This window comes from Amblyraja radiata, chromosome 7, assembly GCF_010909765.2.
Source record: "Amblyraja radiata isolate CabotCenter1 chromosome 7, sAmbRad1.1.pri, whole genome shotgun sequence".
Lineage (NCBI taxonomy): Eukaryota > Metazoa > Chordata > Chondrichthyes > Rajiformes > Rajidae > Amblyraja > Amblyraja radiata.
In genome coordinates, this window is record NC_045962.1 from 75321145 (window position 1) to 75341837 (window position 20693).

Genomic DNA, 20693 nt, shown 5'->3' on the forward strand with positions numbered 1-20693 from the left:
GTAGAAACAAGCCCTTCGGTTCAACTTGCCCACACCGATCAGAATGTCCCATCGACGCTAGTCCCATCTGCCTGTGTTTGGCCCATATCCCTCTAAACTTATCCTCCTGCTCAATTCAATGGGCCCTCTGTACTTGCACTAGACTGGTGAAGGTTCAGTCTGCTGATTGACAGTTTGACAAGTGGGAGGTTTAGTTTAGTTTAGTTTAGTTTAGAGATGCAGCGCGGAAACAGGCCCTTCGGCCCACCGAGTCTGTGCTGACCAGCAATCCCCATACATTAACACTATCCTACACACACTAGGGACAATTTACACATACACCAAGCCAAATAACCTACATACCTGTACGTCTTTGGTGTGTGGGAGGAAACCGAAGATCTCGGAGAAAACCCACGCAGGTCATGGGGAGAATGTACAAACTCCGTGCAGACAGTACCCGTGGTCGGGATCGAACCCGGGTCTCCGGCACTGCATTCGCTGTAAGGCAGCAACTCTACCACTGCGCCACCGGAGATATACAGAGATCCATGCTGCTTTAGGGTCATAGAGAATTATAGAGACTTGCGGCACGGAAACAGGCCTGTCCTCCCATTGACATCAACTGCCTATTTACACGAACCCTACATTAATCCTATATTGCCCACATTCTCATCAAATGTCCCAGAATTCACCATTTGACAATACACCGGGGCCATTTACAGTGGCCAATTATCCCACCATCGTTTGGGGCAGCACGGTGGTGCAGCGGTAGATTTTATGCCTTGCACGCCAGAGACTCGCGTACGATCCTGATTACGGATGCTGTCAGTACAGAGTTTGTACGTTCTCACCGTGATCACGTGGGTTTGCTCCAGGAACTCCAGTTTCATCCCGCATTCCAAAGACGTACAGGTTTATAGGTTAATTGGCTTCGGAAAAAATTGTGAATTGTCCCAAATATGTAGAATAGTGTTAGTGTACGGGGATGATCACTGGTCAGTGGAGGCTCGACGGGCTGAAGTGCCTGTATCTCTAAAATCTTAAGTCTAAAGTCTACCAACCTGGATGCTTTCGGGATGCGAGAGGCACCCGAAGGAAATTCAGTGTGCGTGCAAACTCCACACAATCTGCACCTGAGGTCAGTCTAGAACCCAGGGTCTCTAGAGCTGCAAGGCAGCAGATTTAGTTGTTGCGCTACTATGCCAAATATTTGGACTTCATGGCTCCAGTTATTCGGTTAACTGCTGGTAAATCTGAGTGAATCTCAGGTACTGACCACCCCACCACTAAAGACATCTATAAGAGGCAGCACCTCAAAAAGGCACCCAATATCATAAAAGACCCTGACCATGCTCTCATTTTGCTACTACCATCAGGAAGAAGGTACAGGAGCCTGAAAAACTCCTTCAAGAAAGGCTTCTTCCCAACAACCATGAGACTCTTGAAGACTATGCAACAATAATCTCAACTATGAATTTCTGGGGGTTAGAGCACGGGTTCTCTGGCACTGTGAGGCAACGGCTACACCTGCAATTTTGTCTTTTTTTTTAACGTTTCATTTATGAGTTTTTAAATATTGTTTTGTTAGATAAGATGGTTGCAGAGAAGAATGCATTGGATGAAAACTCCAGCCACGATTCACAGTTGTAACCCCAACGTGAAGGAAAAGTCTTTGATGAATAGCCGGCATTTCCAACAGTTCTCCCAATTGTCTTCAACATTTTTCTTGACCTGGCCAATATCTTTGATTATTTTAAGACAATTAGAATTTATAACCAAACGATTTGTACTGCCTCAATATAGGATAGGGGCTTATAACAAAAATAAATTCAACTCAAAAGTATTAAAATTCAAGCATATGTCATTAATTTGTACTTCCTTATCCTCCCACCCTGCAAATATAATAATCATAAATTTTCATCTGGCAGAATTGAGTCATGCAATGGGTTAAACAATGTTCTTGAGTTCATTAAACCTATTCTGTTTCTTTTGATCAGAGGGAAAGAGACCCGTACAGCTAACGCACAATAAATTACTGCAGTGTGATAAATGATTCTATTAGCAAAACAGATTGTTAAACTCCGATATAACAGATAGGTGGGAGCAGAAGACCATTCATTCTCCCCGCGGCACTTTCACAGTTGTAAATAGGTTGTTTTATGTGTAAATAACACATTAAAACTGAACAATATGTGTGTCCTTTGATAGTGAGCAAATTGGTGCAAATAAATTACAATGGACAAGAAAGTAAACTAACCCTGATATAATAGCAGCTGACTGCCGGAGAGGTGCTGAAATGACTGAAGGAACAGAGCAGTGAACACGTTCTCATTCTGCATCTGCAGCCTGAGAAACACTGTAATAGTAAATTACACTGTGACATGCAGGTAATAAGGTTGTATTTTAACAATATTTGAGAGCACCCACATCCTTCAGGACAGAAGTGAAGTGGAAAAAGTCTTCATGCATATTTTATTCTCTTCACCAAATACATGACAAGATATTTATGTCTCTGCAATTGCTAAATTGTTGTTTGCCCTGACCACATTTAAAAAGACTCGGATTGAAATATTGAATCAGTAAAAGAGTTTTCTTTAGGTTGGGTGGGGGTGGCCTTTGAGTGATCTTTTTCAGGATTAATTTATCAGTGTGTGTTCAATGACTGTGTGCACATCTATAGAATCGACTGAAACCTGGTAAGACTGTGTCATTTAAACCCAGGAATGTGGCCCCAGCCCTCCAGGAGGGTCACGAGGAGGTAATTCTTAATATGTTTTGAGGAATAACCAATTTTCATTAGTGATTGAAATTAATCTGTCAATGTGAGCTTTGCCAGTGCTGTCTGGACCGAGAATTTGCTGTTCCCTTACTGAACATCAAGTGTACTTTGTACTAACACAGTTTATATCTTTCATTGGAAATATCATGTGCTACGTTAAGAGGAAGAGTATCATGCACTGATTTAAAAACCAACAACCTTTCATATTGGTTACAATGCATGGTGGCGCAGCGGTAGAGTCGCTGCCTTACAGCACCAGAGCCCCGATCCTGACTATGAGTGCTGTATGCAAGGAGTTTGTATGTTCTCCCTGTGACCTGCGTGGGTTTTCTCCGAGATCTTCGGTTTCCTCCCACACTCCAAAGACGTACAGGTTTGTAGGTTAATTGGCTTGGTAGAATGCAAAATTGTCCCTAGTGTGTGTAGGATAGGAGTTAATGTGCGGGGATCGCTGGTCGGTACAGACTTGGTGGACTGAAGGGCCTGTTTCCGCACTATATCTCTAAACTAAACTAAACTCAAAAGGAAAAGGGCAAACCTCTTTCTTCTATTATTGGCTCAGAATCTAGTTGTCATCAGTGAAGTGTGTGAAGCAATGTTGAGTGTGTTATATTATTGAAACTAGCAACCATAGTTATAGTATGACAATTGTGAACAGAATCCCTACTTGCGACATAGGGAGGGAAAATGTCTTGGAGCCATTCAATGGATATGGATGAATTGAGGCAACATTATTAAACTAGTGTTTTGAGCCTTGGTTCATTAATCTAGGAAATGAATATAAATTCCATCACAGTGGCCAGGGGAATTCATACGATATAGAATATAGAACAGTACAGCATAGGAATAGGCCATTTGGTCCACAATGTCAGTGCCGAACTAATGCCAAGACCGACTCATATCTGCATGCACATAATCCATATCCCTCCATTCCCTGCAAATCCATGCCCTAATCAAAATTCTCTTAAATGCCACTGTCATATCCACCTCCCACCCTCAGCAGCACATTCCAGGCACTCGCCACCCTCTGTGTAATACAACTTGCTCCACAGATCTCCTTTAAACTTTGCACCTCATACCTTAAAGCTATGCCGTCTTGTATTTGATATTTCCATCCTTGGAAAAAGTTTCTGACTGTCAATGCTCCCTGTGCCAAGTTCACGTAACTAAACAACTGTGTAATGAAAAGTTAAGCTCAGTAACGATGATTGTGACACAGTTGAATTGTCATGAAAGATCAGGTCCGAAGATGGGTCTCAACCCAAAACGTCAGCCATTCCTTTTCTCCAGAGATGCTGCCTGACTCGCTGAATTACTCCAGCATTTTGTGTCTATCTTCGGTTTAAACTAGCATCTGCAGTTCCTTCCTGCATAAGAAGATTGCTTATCCTTCTTTGCTGTTGCATGTAGGTGTAACTGTAGACCTATCAATTTACGCGGATCTATCACCTCAGTTCACTTTCTAGAGATACAGTGCAAAACAGGCCCTTTGGCCCATCGAGTTTGCACCAATCAGCGGTCACCCCATATACTAGCACCATCCTACGGAAAATTTACAGAAGTCAATGAACCTACAAACCTGTACGTTTTTGCAGTGTGAGAGGAAACCGGAGCACACGGAAAAAACCCATGCGGTTACAGGGAGAACGTACGAACTCTGTGCGGACAGCACCCGTAGTCAGGATCGAACCTGGCACTGTAAGGCAGCAACGCTACCACTATGCCACTCCAGTAATGGGATAGATGAAAAATGCTGGCTCTGCCAGTGATGTCCTTGTTTCATTTGAATTGAAAGCAAATGATTTGAATCTCCACGGATTTTTTTTCGCCACACTGTAGTGTAGTTTTCCCAGAAAAAGAGCAAAACATCAATTTTTGGCAGATTGTCCATTGGGCTTTCCAGCAGCAGAGCTACCACAGTGACCACTTGATCCTGTACCAAGGGCGGTGTTTACCGAGTCGCACCCTGGCTATTCCCTCTTCTCCCCACTCCCGTCAGGCAACATGTATACAAGTGTGAAAACGCACACCACCAGATTCGGGGACAGTTTCTTCCCAGCTGTTATTAGGCAACTGAATCATCCGACCACAATCAGGGAGCAGTGCTGAACTACTATCTACTTCTTTGTTGACCCTCAGACTATCTTTGATTGGACTTTAAATTTAAATTTAAATTTCTTTATTTATATCGCACATTTTTAGTCAACTTGCATTGACCCCAAAGTGCTTCACATAATTACATCCACACACACAGGCAAAGGTGGGTGAAGTGTCGTGCCCAAGGACACACACAGGCAAAGGTGGGTGAAGTGTCTTGCCCAAGGACACAACGACAGTATGCACTCCAAGCGGGATTCGAACCAGCTACCTTCCGGTTGCCAGCCAAACACTTAGCCCATTGTGCCATCTGTTTACTGGATTTACCTTGCACAAAACGTTATTCCCTTATCATGTATCTATACACTGTAAATGGCTCGATTGTAATCATGTATTGTCTTTCTATTGACTGGTTAGCGCGCTGCAAAAGCTTTTCACTGTACCTCGGCGCAGGTGACAATAAACTAAACTGAGCTGAACACCTTATGTCCCTCAGAAATACGTCAAAGAGCACTGCAAGCAACGACTAGCTCTGCAGCGTGCATGCCTGTCACTATTACACGGATGTGTGTGGCAGCCGCAACAAGCGCAAAGATGTAATAAATAAAATGTGTGCACACTTAATAACCTGCCAGCTTCACTTGTTAAATTCTTCTTTTGTAAAGAAAGCCTGCTGCTCTCCAGCAGTTCCCGAAACCCCTTTCTTATGATCAATCAAGTACTAGTCATTACCTCGATGGGTCAGGCTAGCAGGCTCTTCATTAGAACATCAAAACGAAAAAAGTTAAGAGAGAAAAAAAGGATTCAAATTTCCACTTCAAAGATGCCTTTCAATCAGCACCTGCAACACATTCTGGGAGATTGTATGCATTTTCTTGGATTAGGATACAATTTTACTGCAAGCCAGCCAATCGAGTAATTCATTACTATTTTTTACATAATGGTCAGTGGATTTGGTCCTGAATTCAGAACGACTGACTCTTTAAACTTTATTACACCAGACTTTTATCATTTCTCATCTGACATCTTCAAACATGTTAAAAATAATAAGTGCTGATCAAAAAACGTAAACCCACATGACCCACCGCTTGGTTTCTTTTTTACTTTCCAAAAATAATCCATTTTTTAAAACATTATTAAAGGAGGAAATCAGCTTCCAATTGCGTTTAATTAAGGTAGCAACACGGTGAAGTCTGTTGTGGTCAATGACCTTTGGTGGCAGCAATCTATCAGGTAGCTGTAGTAGGGTGGACTGATTGAAATTATCTAGTGATTAGAAGCCCCATCATTCTGTCAATGATGTAGGAAGTCTAATTAGAGATGGATCTAGTGTTATAGCCTGGTCAACCTATATTTAATTTAGTTTTAGTTTTTAGAGACACCGCGTGGAAACAGGCCGTTCGGTCCATTGAGTCTGCGCCAACCAACGGTCACCCTATCTAAGCCTACACATTAGAGACAGTTTACGAAGCCAATTAATCTACAAACCTGCACGCACGTCTTTGGAATGTGGGAGGAAACCACAGCACCCAGAAAAATCCCACGCGGTCACGGCGAGAATGTACAAACATCCGCACAGACAGCACCCGTAGTCAGGATCGAACCCGGGCCTCTGGTGCTGTAAGGCAGCAACTGGTCACGATCTAACCCGGGACTTGGTGTTGCCCCTAAGTTGGGCATGGGTCCAGAGGTTAGGCTACGGGGGTGAGGGAGGCAAACAAAATGGCCGATTGTTTGGGAGTAACGCAGAGAGAAAGCAAAGGTAGACAGGGCTATGGCGTGATGGACAAGCAGAGTCTGGGGCTGGGGTGGGGGAGGAGGAGGTCTGCATTGCAGGACTGGAGCAGCGGGGGAAACTGCAGGCAAGGAAGGGTCAGGGGACGGGTGGAACCTGGGAAGGAAGACGGCCAAGAGTGGAGGTATGATTGCGGTGTCGAGATCAGGCCTCATTTATGGCCAATGGAGAGTTGAGAAGCGTCTGAAGTGTGATGGGAAATGTTAGAAATCTGGGATGTGCGAATGTTAGAGTGTCAGGGATACAGCATGATTGGAAGGGCAAATATATTCCAAGGTATTAGATAGGCAGAGAGAGAGGGGGCTGACAAAAGTTGAAAAAAATAACTATGGGACTTATTGTGCTATTAAAACATTAGTTAGTCATACAGTGTGGAAACAGGCCCTTTGGCCCAACTTGCCCACACCGACCAACATGTCCCACCTACACTAGTCCCACCTGCCTGCTTTTAGCCTATGTCCCTCTACACCCATCCGATCCATGTACCTGCGTAAATTTTTCTTAAATGTTGCGATAGTCCTAGCCTCAACTACCTCCTCCGGCAGCTTGTTCCTTACACCCACCAACCTTTGTGTAAAAAAATATAACCACTCAGGTTCCCATTAATTCTTCCCCCCCCCCCCCCCCACCACTCACCTTAAAGGATAATTTGGTCAATTGTTTTAGTATTTATATTCATTTATGGGCATCTGAACCACTTGCCAGGCCAGCATTCATTGACCTCTCCTTAAATACAATTGAGGAGGCGGTGTTGTAAGTCTTAAACCGGTGCTGTCTTTCTTCCTAGATGCAGGAAGATTGTTCCCGATGTTGCAGAACTAGGGGTCACAGTTTAAGGATAAGAGGGAAGTCTTTTAGATGAGAAAATCATTTTTTACACAGAGAGTGGTGAATCTGTGGAATTCTCTGCCACAGAAGGTAGTTGAGGCCAGTTCATTGGCTATATTTAAGAGGGAGTTAGATGTGGCCCTTGTGGCTAAAGGGATCAGGGGGTATGGAGAGAAGGCAGGTACGGGATACTGAGTTGGATGATCAGCCATGAACATATCGAATGGCGGTGCAGGCTCGAAGGGCCGAATGGCCTACTCCTGCACCTCTTTTCTATGTTTCTATGTTTCGATGTTTCAGTGTCGATAGCGGGATGCAAGCAAAAGCCTCCACGTGGCGCATCCCTGGGAAATGTTGACGACAGAAACTGTACCACAGTGATCGACTAAAGCAGCCAATTCTGCAACCACCGACCGTCAACCGTCACTGACCGACCGGAAAGACGTGATATGGAGGATGGCCGGACACGAGGCAAAAGAGTGTCGATAGCATGGGAGCTGCAGGATTTAGGCTTAGACACAGTGAGGGATTAGTGATATATTTCTAAATCAGCATAAGGTGTGGCTTGGAAGAGAACCTCCAGATGCAACAGCTTTAGAAGTGCTGTTGCAAGAAAGCCTAAGAGCAAATAACTGAAGCGCTACACATTGCAGCCACTGTGTACCCATAGTGGAGGAATGAATGTTTAGGTTTGGAATGGCATGCTGCACAAGTGGGCTGTCTTGTCTTCAATGGATGAGCCTCACACAAGTTATAGGAGAAGAATGAGGCCATTCGGCCCATCGAGTCTACTCTGCCATTCAATCACGGCTGATCTATGCCTCCTAATCACATTTTCCTGCCTTCTCCCCGTAACCCTTGACACCTGTTCTAATCAAGAATATGTCTAACTCTGCCTTAAAAATATCCACTGACTTGACCTCCACAACCCTCTGTGGCAATGAGTTCCACAGATTAACTACCCTCTGACTAAAGAAGTTCCTCCTCACCTCCTTTCTAAAAGAGTGCCCTCTAATTCTGAGGGTTTGAACTCTGGTTCTACTCTCCCATCTGTGGAAACATCCTTTCCACATCCTCTCTATCTATGTCTTTCATCGTTCTGTATGTTTGAATGAGGTCCCGGCTCAACCTTCGAAACTCCAGCGAGTAGAGGCCCAGTGCTGTAAAACGCTCATCATATGCTAATCCACTCATTTCTGGAATCATTCTTGTAAACCTCCTCTGGACCCTCTCCAGAACCAGCACATCCTTCCTCAGATATGGGGCCCATATTTGCTCACAGCACTCCAAATATGGCCTGGCCAACACCTTATAGAGCATCAGCATTACATCCCATTTGCAAGAAAGCCTAGGTAAAGAACTGGAATGCTGCACACTGCAGCCACTGTGTACCAATAGTGGAGGAGTGAATGTTTCAGTTTGGGATGGCATGCCACACAATTGGGCTGCTTTTTCCTCAATGGATGAGCACCCGGGGAAGTTTTGGGGTTGCACTCAAGCAGGGAGGTGGAGCACGCCCAACCACCGACCTGGCCAAGCCTGATTGTGGTCTGAGATTTGCTACCTGTGGGGGTGGGCAGATTCATTTCAACACAATGGCACTGAAATATTGTAGGAAAGAACTACGGATGCTGGTTTAAACTGAAGATAGACACTAAAGACTTCAGGCTGAAGGACCCCATTCACCTGCCTTCTCCCCATAACCTCTGACACCCTTACTAGTCAAGAATCTATCTATCTCAGCCTTAAATATATCTAATGACTTGGCCTCCACAGCCTTCTGGGGCAAAGAATTCCACAGATTCACCACCTTCTGACTGAATGAATTCCCCCTCATCTTCCGAAAAGAACGTCCTTTAACTCAGGCCATGACCTCTAGTCGTAGGCTCTCCCACTAGTGGAAACATCGTCTCCACATCCACTCTATCCAAGCCTTTCAGTATCCTAGCATAGAATTCACTATATTCCAGAAATAGCGTAGAGAGGAACATAATCTTCACTATACCCATACCTGTCCAAAACAGATGCAACGAAGAAAGCCCTGTCTGTTCCAACATGATGGAACTGTGGTATAGTTAGTCGATGCTACTCTCAACTCACACTGCGCAGGTTCAAGCATCCCCTCGGCAGCTGTCTCAGAGATTGCTCGTTCTCCCCGTGTCAACATCTGTTTCTCCATGTGCTCCAGTTTACTCCCACATCCCAAAGACGTGCGGATCGGTCGGCTATCTGCCCCTAGTGTGTTGCTGTTGGGTACAATATGGGGCAGGTTGGTGGGAATAATAGTTTATAGGGCCAAAATTAGGGATGAATGCGAGCAGGCTGAAGTGGCTTCCTTCTATGTTGTAACAGAATATGGAAATGCAGGAGACTGTGGATGCTGGAATCTGGAGCAAAACACAAACTGCTGGACCTTAAATACTGGGTCCTGATCCAGATCCTCGAACAGTAGTATCAACAATTCCTTTCTCCCCCCCACGGAAGCTGCTTGAATCACTGAGTTCTTCCAAAAAGGTTTTTTTTTCTCTTTGTGATGGAAATTCGATAATAAGCTGCCACGGTAAAGTACTGGTTAAGAAGGAACTGCAGATGCTGGAAAATCGAAGGTACACAAAAATGCTGGAGAAACTCAGCGGGTGCTGCAGCATCTATGGAGCGAAGGAAATAGGCAACGTTTTGGGTCTGAAGAAGGGTTTCGGCCCGAAACATTGCCCATTTCCTTCGCTCCATAGATGCTGCTGCACCCGCTGAGTTTCTCCACGCTAAGGTACTGTATTAGTTGAGATAACTACAAGGGGGTTGCGAAACAGGCAAAGAGAAATGAATGACTGCTTCCCGACATCAGTCAACCACATCATTGTTACATTGTTCACGTGATTACAAGACATGATGACCAAGCCCGGTCTCCAAAGAGATGTTTAGGCTGAGCTCTTTTGCCGTTCCCACCAAAGAAAACATTCTGCACGCTCTCTGTGGGAAAAGGGGTCATCCCAAAATCAAGAACATTTCCAAAGATTAACATCCTTTCATGTGTATATCAGGAAGTAACAACTTTTCCAGCTCACAGCTGGCCAAAAGCTTCAGATGATTCACTTCATCGCTGGCACGAAACCAGGCCCAAACAAACAATATATACAGCGCTGGGTTGTTTATAGTGTTTGGGGGTTTTTTCACAAGTCAAGAGCAAACTCTGAGTGCAATGCGTACAAAACCTATCCGATTCTATAGGATCTGGAATAAATAAATAAATGCCTTGCGCAATTACCTCTGCTTAAAAGAGAATTCAAAATTACTACTCCATAATCATGTGGAATCCGGGAAACCTAGACGTGAACACAAAATGTTAGCCATGAAGTTATCATCTTTTGGTTGTGTTGCCTTTATCTCAGCAGGACTCAGCTGATTGGCAGCCCACAGGAGTAAAGTCCGTCGCTGGTAGGTGACTGCACAAGGAACAGAAATCCACCTTCTTCATTACTCCGTCCACTTGGGTCAAACATGAACCCGTTGCGCAGACAGAGGATTCCTCAGAGAAACGAGCGATGCCAAATTGCAACCTGTATCCGAGCACGCCATTCATTAAACTGTACAGAAAATAAATAATCCGGAAACATGTGTTTTCGCCCTTGCAGCCTACGTTAGTGTTTATACTCAACACAACTCCCCTTCAGTACTGCCTGGCACTCTGGCTTAGCTTCTGGCTGTTTCCTGTCTAATAAATAGGGCATGTGCTGGATAAACAGAACATGAAACAGAGGACAGTACAGCACAGTAACAGGCCCTTCGGCCCCCAATGGCCGTGCTGAACATAGAGTCATACAGCGTGGAAACAAGCCCTTCGGCCCAACTTGCCCACACCGGCCAACATGTCCCAGCCACACTAGTCCCACCTGCCCTTGTTTGGTCCATATCCCTCTAAACCTGTCCTATCTGGCTGTTTCTTAAACGTTGAGATAGTCCCTGCCTCACCTACCTCCACTAGCAGCTTGCTCCATACACCCATCACCAGCTTGTTCCATACACCCATCACCCCTCAGATTCCTATTAAATCAATCCCCCTTCACCATAAACCTATGTCCTCTGGTCCTCGATTCACCTACTCTGGGCAAGAGACTCTGCGCATCTACCCGATCTATTCCTCTCATGATTTTATACAGCTCTATAAGATCACCCCTCATCCTCCAAGGAATAGAGTCCTAGCCTACTCAACCTCTGCCTATAGCTCAGACCCTCTAGTCCTGGCAACATCCTCGTAAATCTTCACTGTACCCTTTCCAGCTTGACGTCTTTCCGACAACATGGTGCCCAGAACTGAACACAACGCCATGATGAACAAGATGCCAAGGTAAAGTAACCTCCCCATGCCGAACATAATCCATAATCCTCCATTCTCTGCATATCCATGCGCCTCTGTCACAGCCCCTTAAATGCCATTATCACATCTGAATGAGAGTACTATTTTATTTCTATACATTTTGAGGGGGTGATTCAGTACAGTTTCTCATGTAAATAGTGCAGGTTCACAGCAGATACCTGTCTGGATTTATAACCCAGAGGCCTAGATTAATGACCTGGAGGCACGAGTTCAATATCCCACCATGAAAGCTCAGCAATTTACAATCAGTGGAAGTGGCGGCGCTGTTAACAGCTGCAGCTCGCCTGCAGGCCGTCTGTCTTTACTTTTTTCCGTTGTTTTTTTTGCCTTGTTTTGGTTAAGTTTTAGTTTGTTGGGTTGTGTTAGAGGGGGTGAAACATGTTCTCTGTCTCTTCCTTCGGGGGAATGCGACTTTTTCGTGTTGTATCCCCCTTCTCTGCCTCCGTCTGCGCTGAGGCCTAATGGCGGAGCTGGCGGCATCCAACCTGCGACCGACCCCGAGGCTCCGGAGGCAGAGCCAGCCAGGACTTACCAATGAGAGGCTGGCCGTCTTTGGGGCTAAGGCAGCGGTGGCCCGACTTGCTGGTGCGGAGTTCTGGCTTTCGGCGGTGGCCTGGAGCTGATGCTGCGGGGCTCGGGGCGGCTGTGGAGCTGGGGCGGCTGCCCGGAGCTGGGGCGGCGGCCCGGAGCGGAGACTGCGGGACCTGGAACGGCGACTGCGGGACCCGGAGCTGGGGCGGCGGCCCGGAGCGGAGACTGCGGGACCTGGAACGGCGACTGCGGGACCCGGAGCTGGGGCGGCGGCCCGGAGCTGGGGCAGCGGCCCGGAGCGGAGAGTGCGGGACCCGGAGCTGGGGCGGCAGCCCAGAGCGGAGACTGCGGGACCCGGAGCTGGGGCAGCGGCCCGGAACGGAGACTGCGGGATCCGGAGCTGGGGTGGCGGCCCGGAGCTGGGGCGGCGGCCCGGAGCGGGGACTGCGGGACCCGGAGCTGGGGCGGCGGCCTGGAGCGGAGACTGCGGGACCCGGAGCTGGGGCGGCTGCCCGGAGCTGATGCTGTGGCAGGCCGTCTCGGAGCGCAGACGGCGTTCCGGCTTTCGGCGGCGGTGACATCACCACGGAGGTCCGCTGGACTGGAGAGCGCTATCTTCGGCCTGGATCGATCGCCTCAGCGCAGAGGGAGAACACGGAGGGAAGAGACGGATACTAAGACTTTGCCTCCATCACAGTGAGGAGGTGCTTGGTGAACTCACTGTGGTGGACGTTTAATTTGTGTTTATTGTATTTGTTATTATTGATTCTGTTTATGACTGCAGGCAACATAATTTCGTTCAGACCGAAAGGTCTGAATGACAATAAAGGATCTATCTATCTATCAGTTCATTACGCAAATCTGGAATTAAATAAGCTAATCATGACTATGAAACTGCAGGGCTGCTCTTTAAACCTCATCTGGTTCACTAACGTCCATTAATGAATGAAAACTGCTGTCCCTGCCTGGTCTCGTTAAACGCAGCTTCATATCCAGTGTATTTCGTTTGACTCTTCATAGTCTTCTGAGAAAGGAGATGTGGAGGAATTTCCTTAGTTGGAGGGTGGTGACCGTGTAGAATTCACTGCCACAGACGTTGGTGGAGGCCGTCAATGGATATTTTTAAAGGCGGGGAATGGTAGATTCTTGATCGGTAATGGGTGTCAGGGGGTTATAGGGAGAAGGCAGAAGAATGGGGTTGAGAGGGAAAGGATAGCTCAGCCGCGATTGAATGGATTTGTAGACTTGATGGGCCGAATGGCCTAATTCTGCTCCTAGACCTTGTGAATTTACGAATTAAGACGACGTGATATGCCACACAGTTGAAGGAAGGACAGGGGTGGGCAGCAAATGTCGGCAATGTCCGCAGCCCGCAAACTGTAGAGGAAAAAAAACAAAGCTTTCCTACGTACCTCGCGATGCTGCAGAGGCTGACGACTTTTTGTTGGTCTCCCCTTCAATGATGGAGCTCTTGCCTTCCTTCTTTTCAGAGGCAGTGGTCTGTGCTTGGGCTGCCATGGTAGCTGGTCATAGTTCAGTAAACGGAACCTAAGATACGAGTTCAAACAATAAATACAGGAGAAAAAAATACTAAATGAATCAGGTGGCATACATAGAGTTTCTTAACGGAGCGATAAACATTTATATGCTGGGCAATTATAGGGTGTGTGAGGAATTAAATAGCTTCTTTCTTGAATAAACATTAAGACCACTAGTTAAGGTGTTTAATAGTACACAGGAGCCCATTTTTGTCCCGGCCAAGTACGATCACAGATTGCTATGTTTATTGCCCTTAAACAGCAATGATTACAGAACTAAATAAAAGTACTTGTTATTGCTGATATGTTAGAATCTGGAGCCCATGCTCGGTATTTACTCCCTAATATACAATCTGGAGCTACTCACTGTGGTTTACAGCATTCATGTTAATCACAACACATCTGCTGGTTGGATCAAAGGCAATTTAAACTCTACAAAAAGCGCAATATTGTTGATGCTGGAACTCCGAAATGAGAAATAGAAATTGGAGGGAAATGAGCAGTTATGAAAGAGGAAAATCTACTTCCCCATCTTATCCTCCACTTTTTAAATTTAGTGTAGTTTAGTTTGGAGATACAGCGTGGAAACAGGAACTGTGGTCCACCGAGCATGGCAACCATCAATCGCTGGTATCTATGTTAGACGACGTTCGTTCTATGTTATCCCACTTTCACATCCTATACACCAGTGGCAATTTACAGAAGCCAATTAATCTACACACCTGCATGTCTTATGGAACGTGGGAGCATGAATGATGAAGAGCATGTACACCAACCTATTTATTAATATATTGGTAATCTATTCTTATTCACTAATTGTCAAATCAAACCATTCTTTACAATGGGTAGCATATTTTTAACAATATCATTGTTTTGTGCAAATAATGACAGCTTTGTGAATCAATTTATTAACATCAGCAGGCAGTCTAATGTGGTGAATCCAATTGGTCATTTTAGGAGCAGGCAAGCAAAGCAGTGGCAAGATTCTTGTTCCACACATCTGTGATTTAAACAGATTCCAGGGTTCGATCCAGGCCCCCAAAAGACAGTGGTTCACAAAAAAGGACGCAAAGTGTTGGAGTAACTGTGGGTCGGCATGGTGGCGCAGCGGTAGAGTTGTCACCTTACAACGCCAGGGACCTGGGTTCGATCCAGACCACAGGTGCTGTCTGTATGGAGTTTGTACGTTCTCCCGAGATCTGCGTGGATTTCGTTTGCCTCCCACATTCCAAAAACGTACAGGCTTGGAGGCCACTTGGCTTGGTATACATGTAAATTGTCCCTAGTGTGTGTGTGTCGGATAGTGTTAAACCCCTGTCCCACGGTACAAGTTCATTCCAAGAGCTCTCCCGAGTTTGCCCTGATTCGAACTCGGAGATTTACGGTAATGGCCACTCGACGGTACTCGGGGCTCTTGTGGACATTTTTCTACATGTTGAAAAATCTTCACGAGTCTTCCCGTGCTTACCTGCCGCTAGCGAGTCTTCCCGAGTACCTGCCGTTAGCGTTACGAGCCGCTAAGAGACGTCCCCGAGCTCCGACGTACCTGCTACATTCATTCTCCGTGCTTGCCCCAAGTTTGATTTTTTTTAAACTCGGGAGAGCTCTTGGAATGAACTCGTATCGTGGGACAGGGCTATTAGTGTGCGGGGATCGCTGGTCGGCATGGAATCGGTGGGCCAAAGTGCCAGTTTCCACGCTGTATCTCTAAAACTGGAAACTTAAAAACTAAAACTCAGTGGGTCAGACATTGGTTCACACTGACATTTCCAATGAGTTGTTAGGTCAAATCATGCGCACTGTTATTTTTGATCGGGCCTCACAATGGAGCCAACCAAACTCATTTCCAATCGACCTACTCCCTGGGCAGTAGATTTGGCAGAAACAACCCTCCTCATTCCCAAACAGAATGGTTTGGAAACATAGCAGATATTCTGCACTAAAGCAAAAAGTGAAGATTCATAGTCAGGAAGGTTATGCTGCAAGTAAAATCTTCCTGCTTGAGAATGTAGTCCATTGAGATTACATTTAACATGTTATGGACAAAGAGGAAATTTAAGGATAAGGGGGAAATCATTTAGGACCGATGAGGAAAACATTTTTCACACAGAGAGTGGTGAATCTCTGGAATTCTCTGCCACAGAAGGTAGTTGAGGCCAGTTCATTGGCTATATTTAAGAGGGAGTTAGATGTGGCCCTTGTGGCTAAAGGGATCAGAGGGTATGGAGAGAAGGCAGGTACAGGATACTGAGTTGGATGATCAGCCATGATCATATTGAATGGCGGTGCAGGCTCGAAGGGCTGAATGGCCTACTCTTGCACCTATTTTCTATGTTTCTATGTTATACCTTTATCGACACCCTATCCGTGGCGACTATTTGCATACCTTGTGTATGGTATGCAAAACAAAGAATTTCACCGTGATAATAAAATATCAATCAATCAATGTGTTTCAATTATTTACCTGGACACCCAAGTGACTGCCGATTCTGGAATCATGACCCAAAAAACTGCAAATGCAGTCTTCCCCCTCACGTCTCTCTACCAGCTTGGTGGCACAGTGGTAGAGATGCTGCCTTACAGCGCCAGAGACCCGGGTTTCATCCCGACTACGTGTACTGTCTGTAAGGAGTGTGTATCTTTTCCCAGTGACCGCGTGGGTTTTCTTTGGGTGCTCTGGTTTCCTCCCACACTCCAAGGACCTTCAGGTTTATAGGTTAATAATTGGGTTAGGCCTATAATAAATTGTCACTAATGTGTAGGATAGTGCTAGTGTACGGGATGAACGCTGGTCAGCGCGGGCTCGGTGGGCCGAAGGGCCTATTTCCATGCTGTATCTCCAATGTCTAAAGCTTCCTCCCCTCCATTCCATCAGTTTGAAAAAGGGTTCCAACCAGAATCGTAGCCTGTCCAATTGCCTCCACAGATGCTGCCTGCCCTGCTGAATTTTTCCAGCATTTTGGTTATTTATTCAGATTTTTACTTGGTCTATTGTTTAAAATGTACCATAGAAACATAGAAAATAGGTGCAGGAGTAGGCCATTCGGCCCTTCGAGCCTGCACCGCCATTCAATATGATCATGGCTGATCATCCAACTCAGTATCCTGTACCTGCCTTCTCTCCATACCCCCTGATCCCTTTAGCCACAAGGGCCACATCTAACCCTCTTAAATATAGCCAATGAACTGGCCTCAACTACTTTCTGTGGCAGAGAATTCCAGAGATTCATCACTCTCCGTGTGAAAAATGTTTTCCTCATCTCGGTGCTAAAAGATTTCCCCCTTATCCTTAAAATGTGACTTTTCATCTGGACTTCCCCAACATCGGGAACAATCTTCCTGCATCTAGCCTGTCCAACCATATAACCATATAACAATTACAGCACGGAAACAGGCCATCTCGACCCTTCTAGTCCGTGTCGATCACGTATTCTCCCCTAGTCCCATATACCTGCGCTCAGACCATAACCCTCCATTCCTTTCCCGTCCATATAACTATCCAATTTATTTTTAAATGATAAAAACGAACCTGCCTCCACCACCTTCGCTGGAAGCTCATTCCACACAGCCACCACTCTCTGAGTAAAGAAGTTCCCCCTCATGTTACCCCTAAACTTCTGTCCCTTAATTCTCAAGTCATGTCCCCATGTTTGAATCTTCCCTACTCTCAGTGGGAAAAGCTTATCCACGTCAACTCTGTCTATCCCTCTCATCATTTTAAAGACCTCTATCAAGTCCCCCCTTAACCTTCTGTGCTCCAAAGAATAAAGCCCTAACTTGTTCAACCTCTCTCTGTAACTTAGTTGCTGAAACCCAGGCAACATTCTAGTAAATCTCCTCTGTACTCTCTCTATTTTGTTGACATCCTTCCTATAATTAGGCGACCAAAATTGTACCCCATACTCCAGAATTGGCCTCACCAATGCCTTGTACAATTTTAACATTACATCCCAACTTCTATACTCAATGCTCTGATTTATAAAGGCCAGCACACCAAAAGCTTTCTTTACCACCCTATCTATATGAGATTCCACTTTCAGGGAACTGTGCACAGTCATTCCCAGATCCCTCTGTTCACCTGCATTCTTCAATTCCCTACCATTTACCATGTACGTCCTATTTTGATTTGTCCTGCCAAGATGTAGCACCTCACACTTATCAGCATTAAACTCCATCTGCCATCTTTCAGTCCACTCTTCCAACTGGCATAAATCTCTCTGTAGACTTTGAAAATCTACTTCATTATCCACAACCCCACCTATTTTAGTATAATCTGCATACTTACTAATCCAATTTACCACACCATCATCCAGATCATTGATGTACATGACAAACAACAGTGGACCCAACACAGATCCCTGTGTCACCTCACTAGTCACTGGCCTCCAACCTGACAAACAACCATCCACCATTACTCTCTGGCATCTCCCATTCAGCCACTGTTGAATCCATCTTGCTACTCCACCATTAATACCCAACCATTGAACCTTCTTAACCAACCTTCCATGAGGAACCTTGTCAAAGGCCTTACTGAAGTCCATATACAACATCCACTGCTTTACCCTCATCAATTTCCCGAGTAACCTCTTCAAAAAATTCAAGAAGATTAGTCAAACATGACCTTCCAGGCACAAATCCATGTTGACTGTTCCTAATCAGACCCTGTTTATCCAGATGCTTATATATATTATCTCTAAGTATCCTTTCCATTAATTTGCCCACCACTGACGTCAAACTAACAGGTCTATAATTGCTAGGTTTACTCTTAGGCCCCTTTTTAAACAATGGAACAACATGCGCAGTACGCCAATCCTCCAGCAATATTCCAATTTCTAATGACATAATTAAAAACCCCTTAAGAATTTTGTAAGTTTCTATAAGATCCCCCCTCAATCTTCTAAATTCTAGCGAGTACAAGCCATGCTTTCCCTATTGTTTAAAATCCTAAACAAAAGAATAAAATCTTGGAGTTGTAAGGTTTATACAAGGGTTTGAAATGCTTGTTTAAAAATAACTGACTGTACAACTAAAATTTTGCAGTTTGGACTAATATTTATCTTTAAAAAAAACACAGCTTTCTTTCAAATCTGGAAAGTTATTTTAGTGAGGCAAAATGTTCAATAAGGCAAGTAAACTAGAAATGTTGGCGGTTAGGTAATGTCACTCGAAGGTTTATCCGGTCTGATACCACAGATCTGAAGAAGGGTTCCAACCCGAAACATCACCTACTCCTTTCCTCCAGAGATGCTGCCTGACCTGCTGAGTTAATACTGCATTATATCTCTATCTTCTGTATATACCAGCAACATACGATCATGTGCTAGGAATAGAATTAGGTACTTCGGCCAATCAAGTCTACTCCGCCATTCAATCATGGCTGATCTGTCTCTCTCTCCGAACCCCATTCTCCTGCCTTCTCCCCATAACCCCTGCACTAATCAAGAATCTATCTATCTCTGCCTCCACAGCCTCCTGTGACAAAGAATTCCACAGATTCACCACCCTCTGACTAAAGAAATTCCTCCTCATCTCCTTCCTAAAAGAACGCCCTTCAATTCTGAGGCCATGAACTCCAGCCCTAGACTCTCCAACTAGTGGAAACATCCTGTCCACATCCATCTGCAGTTCCTTCCGACACCACAGATGCTAATGAGATGAATAATATGCAAGACCTTGGAAAATGAATCAGGATTTTGTAATTTAAACAATAAAATCTCACATATGGCAAGATCGCAACATTCCCAGACAGGCAAGAGATCTCAGACAAATGTTTGTGTAACTCAAAAGTGAAGATGCCGCAAATCATAAATAACAACAGAAATGCTGGTATACTCAGCAAGTCAGGCAGCATCTGCAGAAATGGGAGAGAACTGCATCCCCATTTCCCTTAACTCTGGTCAGCTTTAAGCAAATTCTCCTGCAATATTCAATTTAAATCCATTAGACAAGTGAATCATCGAACTGAGTTTGTGCTGAACTGCAATTTGCTGAACGTAGCAATTTGGAATATCTTGACCACCGCCCGTTGACCACGTAGAGTGACAGTCATACAGCATGGACACAGGCCCTTTGGCCCAACTTGCCCACGCCGACCAACATGTACCATCTACACTAGTCCCACCTGCCTACGTTTGGCCCATGTCACTCTAAACCTGTCTAACTGTTTCTTAAATGTTGTGATGGTAAGAAACAAGGAACTCAGTTTGAAGAAGTGTATTGATCTGAAATGTCATAAGGAATGGGAGTAGAATTAGGCCATTCAACCCATCAAGTCTACTCCACCATTCAATCATGGCTGATCTATCTCTCCATCCTAACCACATTCTCCTCCTTTCTTCCCATAACCCCCGACACCTGTATTGATCAAGAATCCATCTCTGCCTTAAAAATATCAGTTGACTTGGCCTCCACAGCCTTCCGTGGCAAAGAATTCCACAGATTCACCACCCTCTGACTAAAAAAAATTATCCTCATCTCCTTCCTAAAATAACATCCTTTAATTCTGAGGCTATAACTTCTAGTCCTAGACTCTCCAACGAGTGGAAACGTCCTCTCCACATCCACTCTATCCATGCCTTTCACTGTTCAGTATGTTTCAATGTGGTCCCCTCCCATTCTTCTAAACTCCAGCGAGCACAGGGTCAGAGCCGACAAATGCTCATCATAGGTTACCTACTCATGCCTGGGATCATTCTTGTAAACCTCCTCTGGAGGAGTGTAGGGTAGTGTTAGTGTGCGGGGTGATCGCTGGTGGGTGCGGACTGAGTGGGC

The 20693-nt window shown here is 45.3% G+C and overlaps 1 protein-coding gene across 2 annotated transcripts in view; it reads right to left on the reverse strand.

Annotated features, from left to right (window-relative positions):
• The window catches only part of gli2 (GLI family zinc finger 2), a 447759-nt gene that overhangs the window by 302890 nt on the left and 124176 nt on the right, over window positions 1-20693 (reverse strand). For both annotated transcript variants that reach the window (XM_033024822.1, XM_033024823.1), the window contains exon 3: window positions 13797-13932. In XM_033024822.1, the coding sequence (XP_032880713.1) occupies window positions 13797-13902 (106 nt within the window). In that variant the 5' untranslated portion in view covers window positions 13903-13932. The remainder of the gene's footprint in view (window positions 1-13796; window positions 13933-20693) is intronic.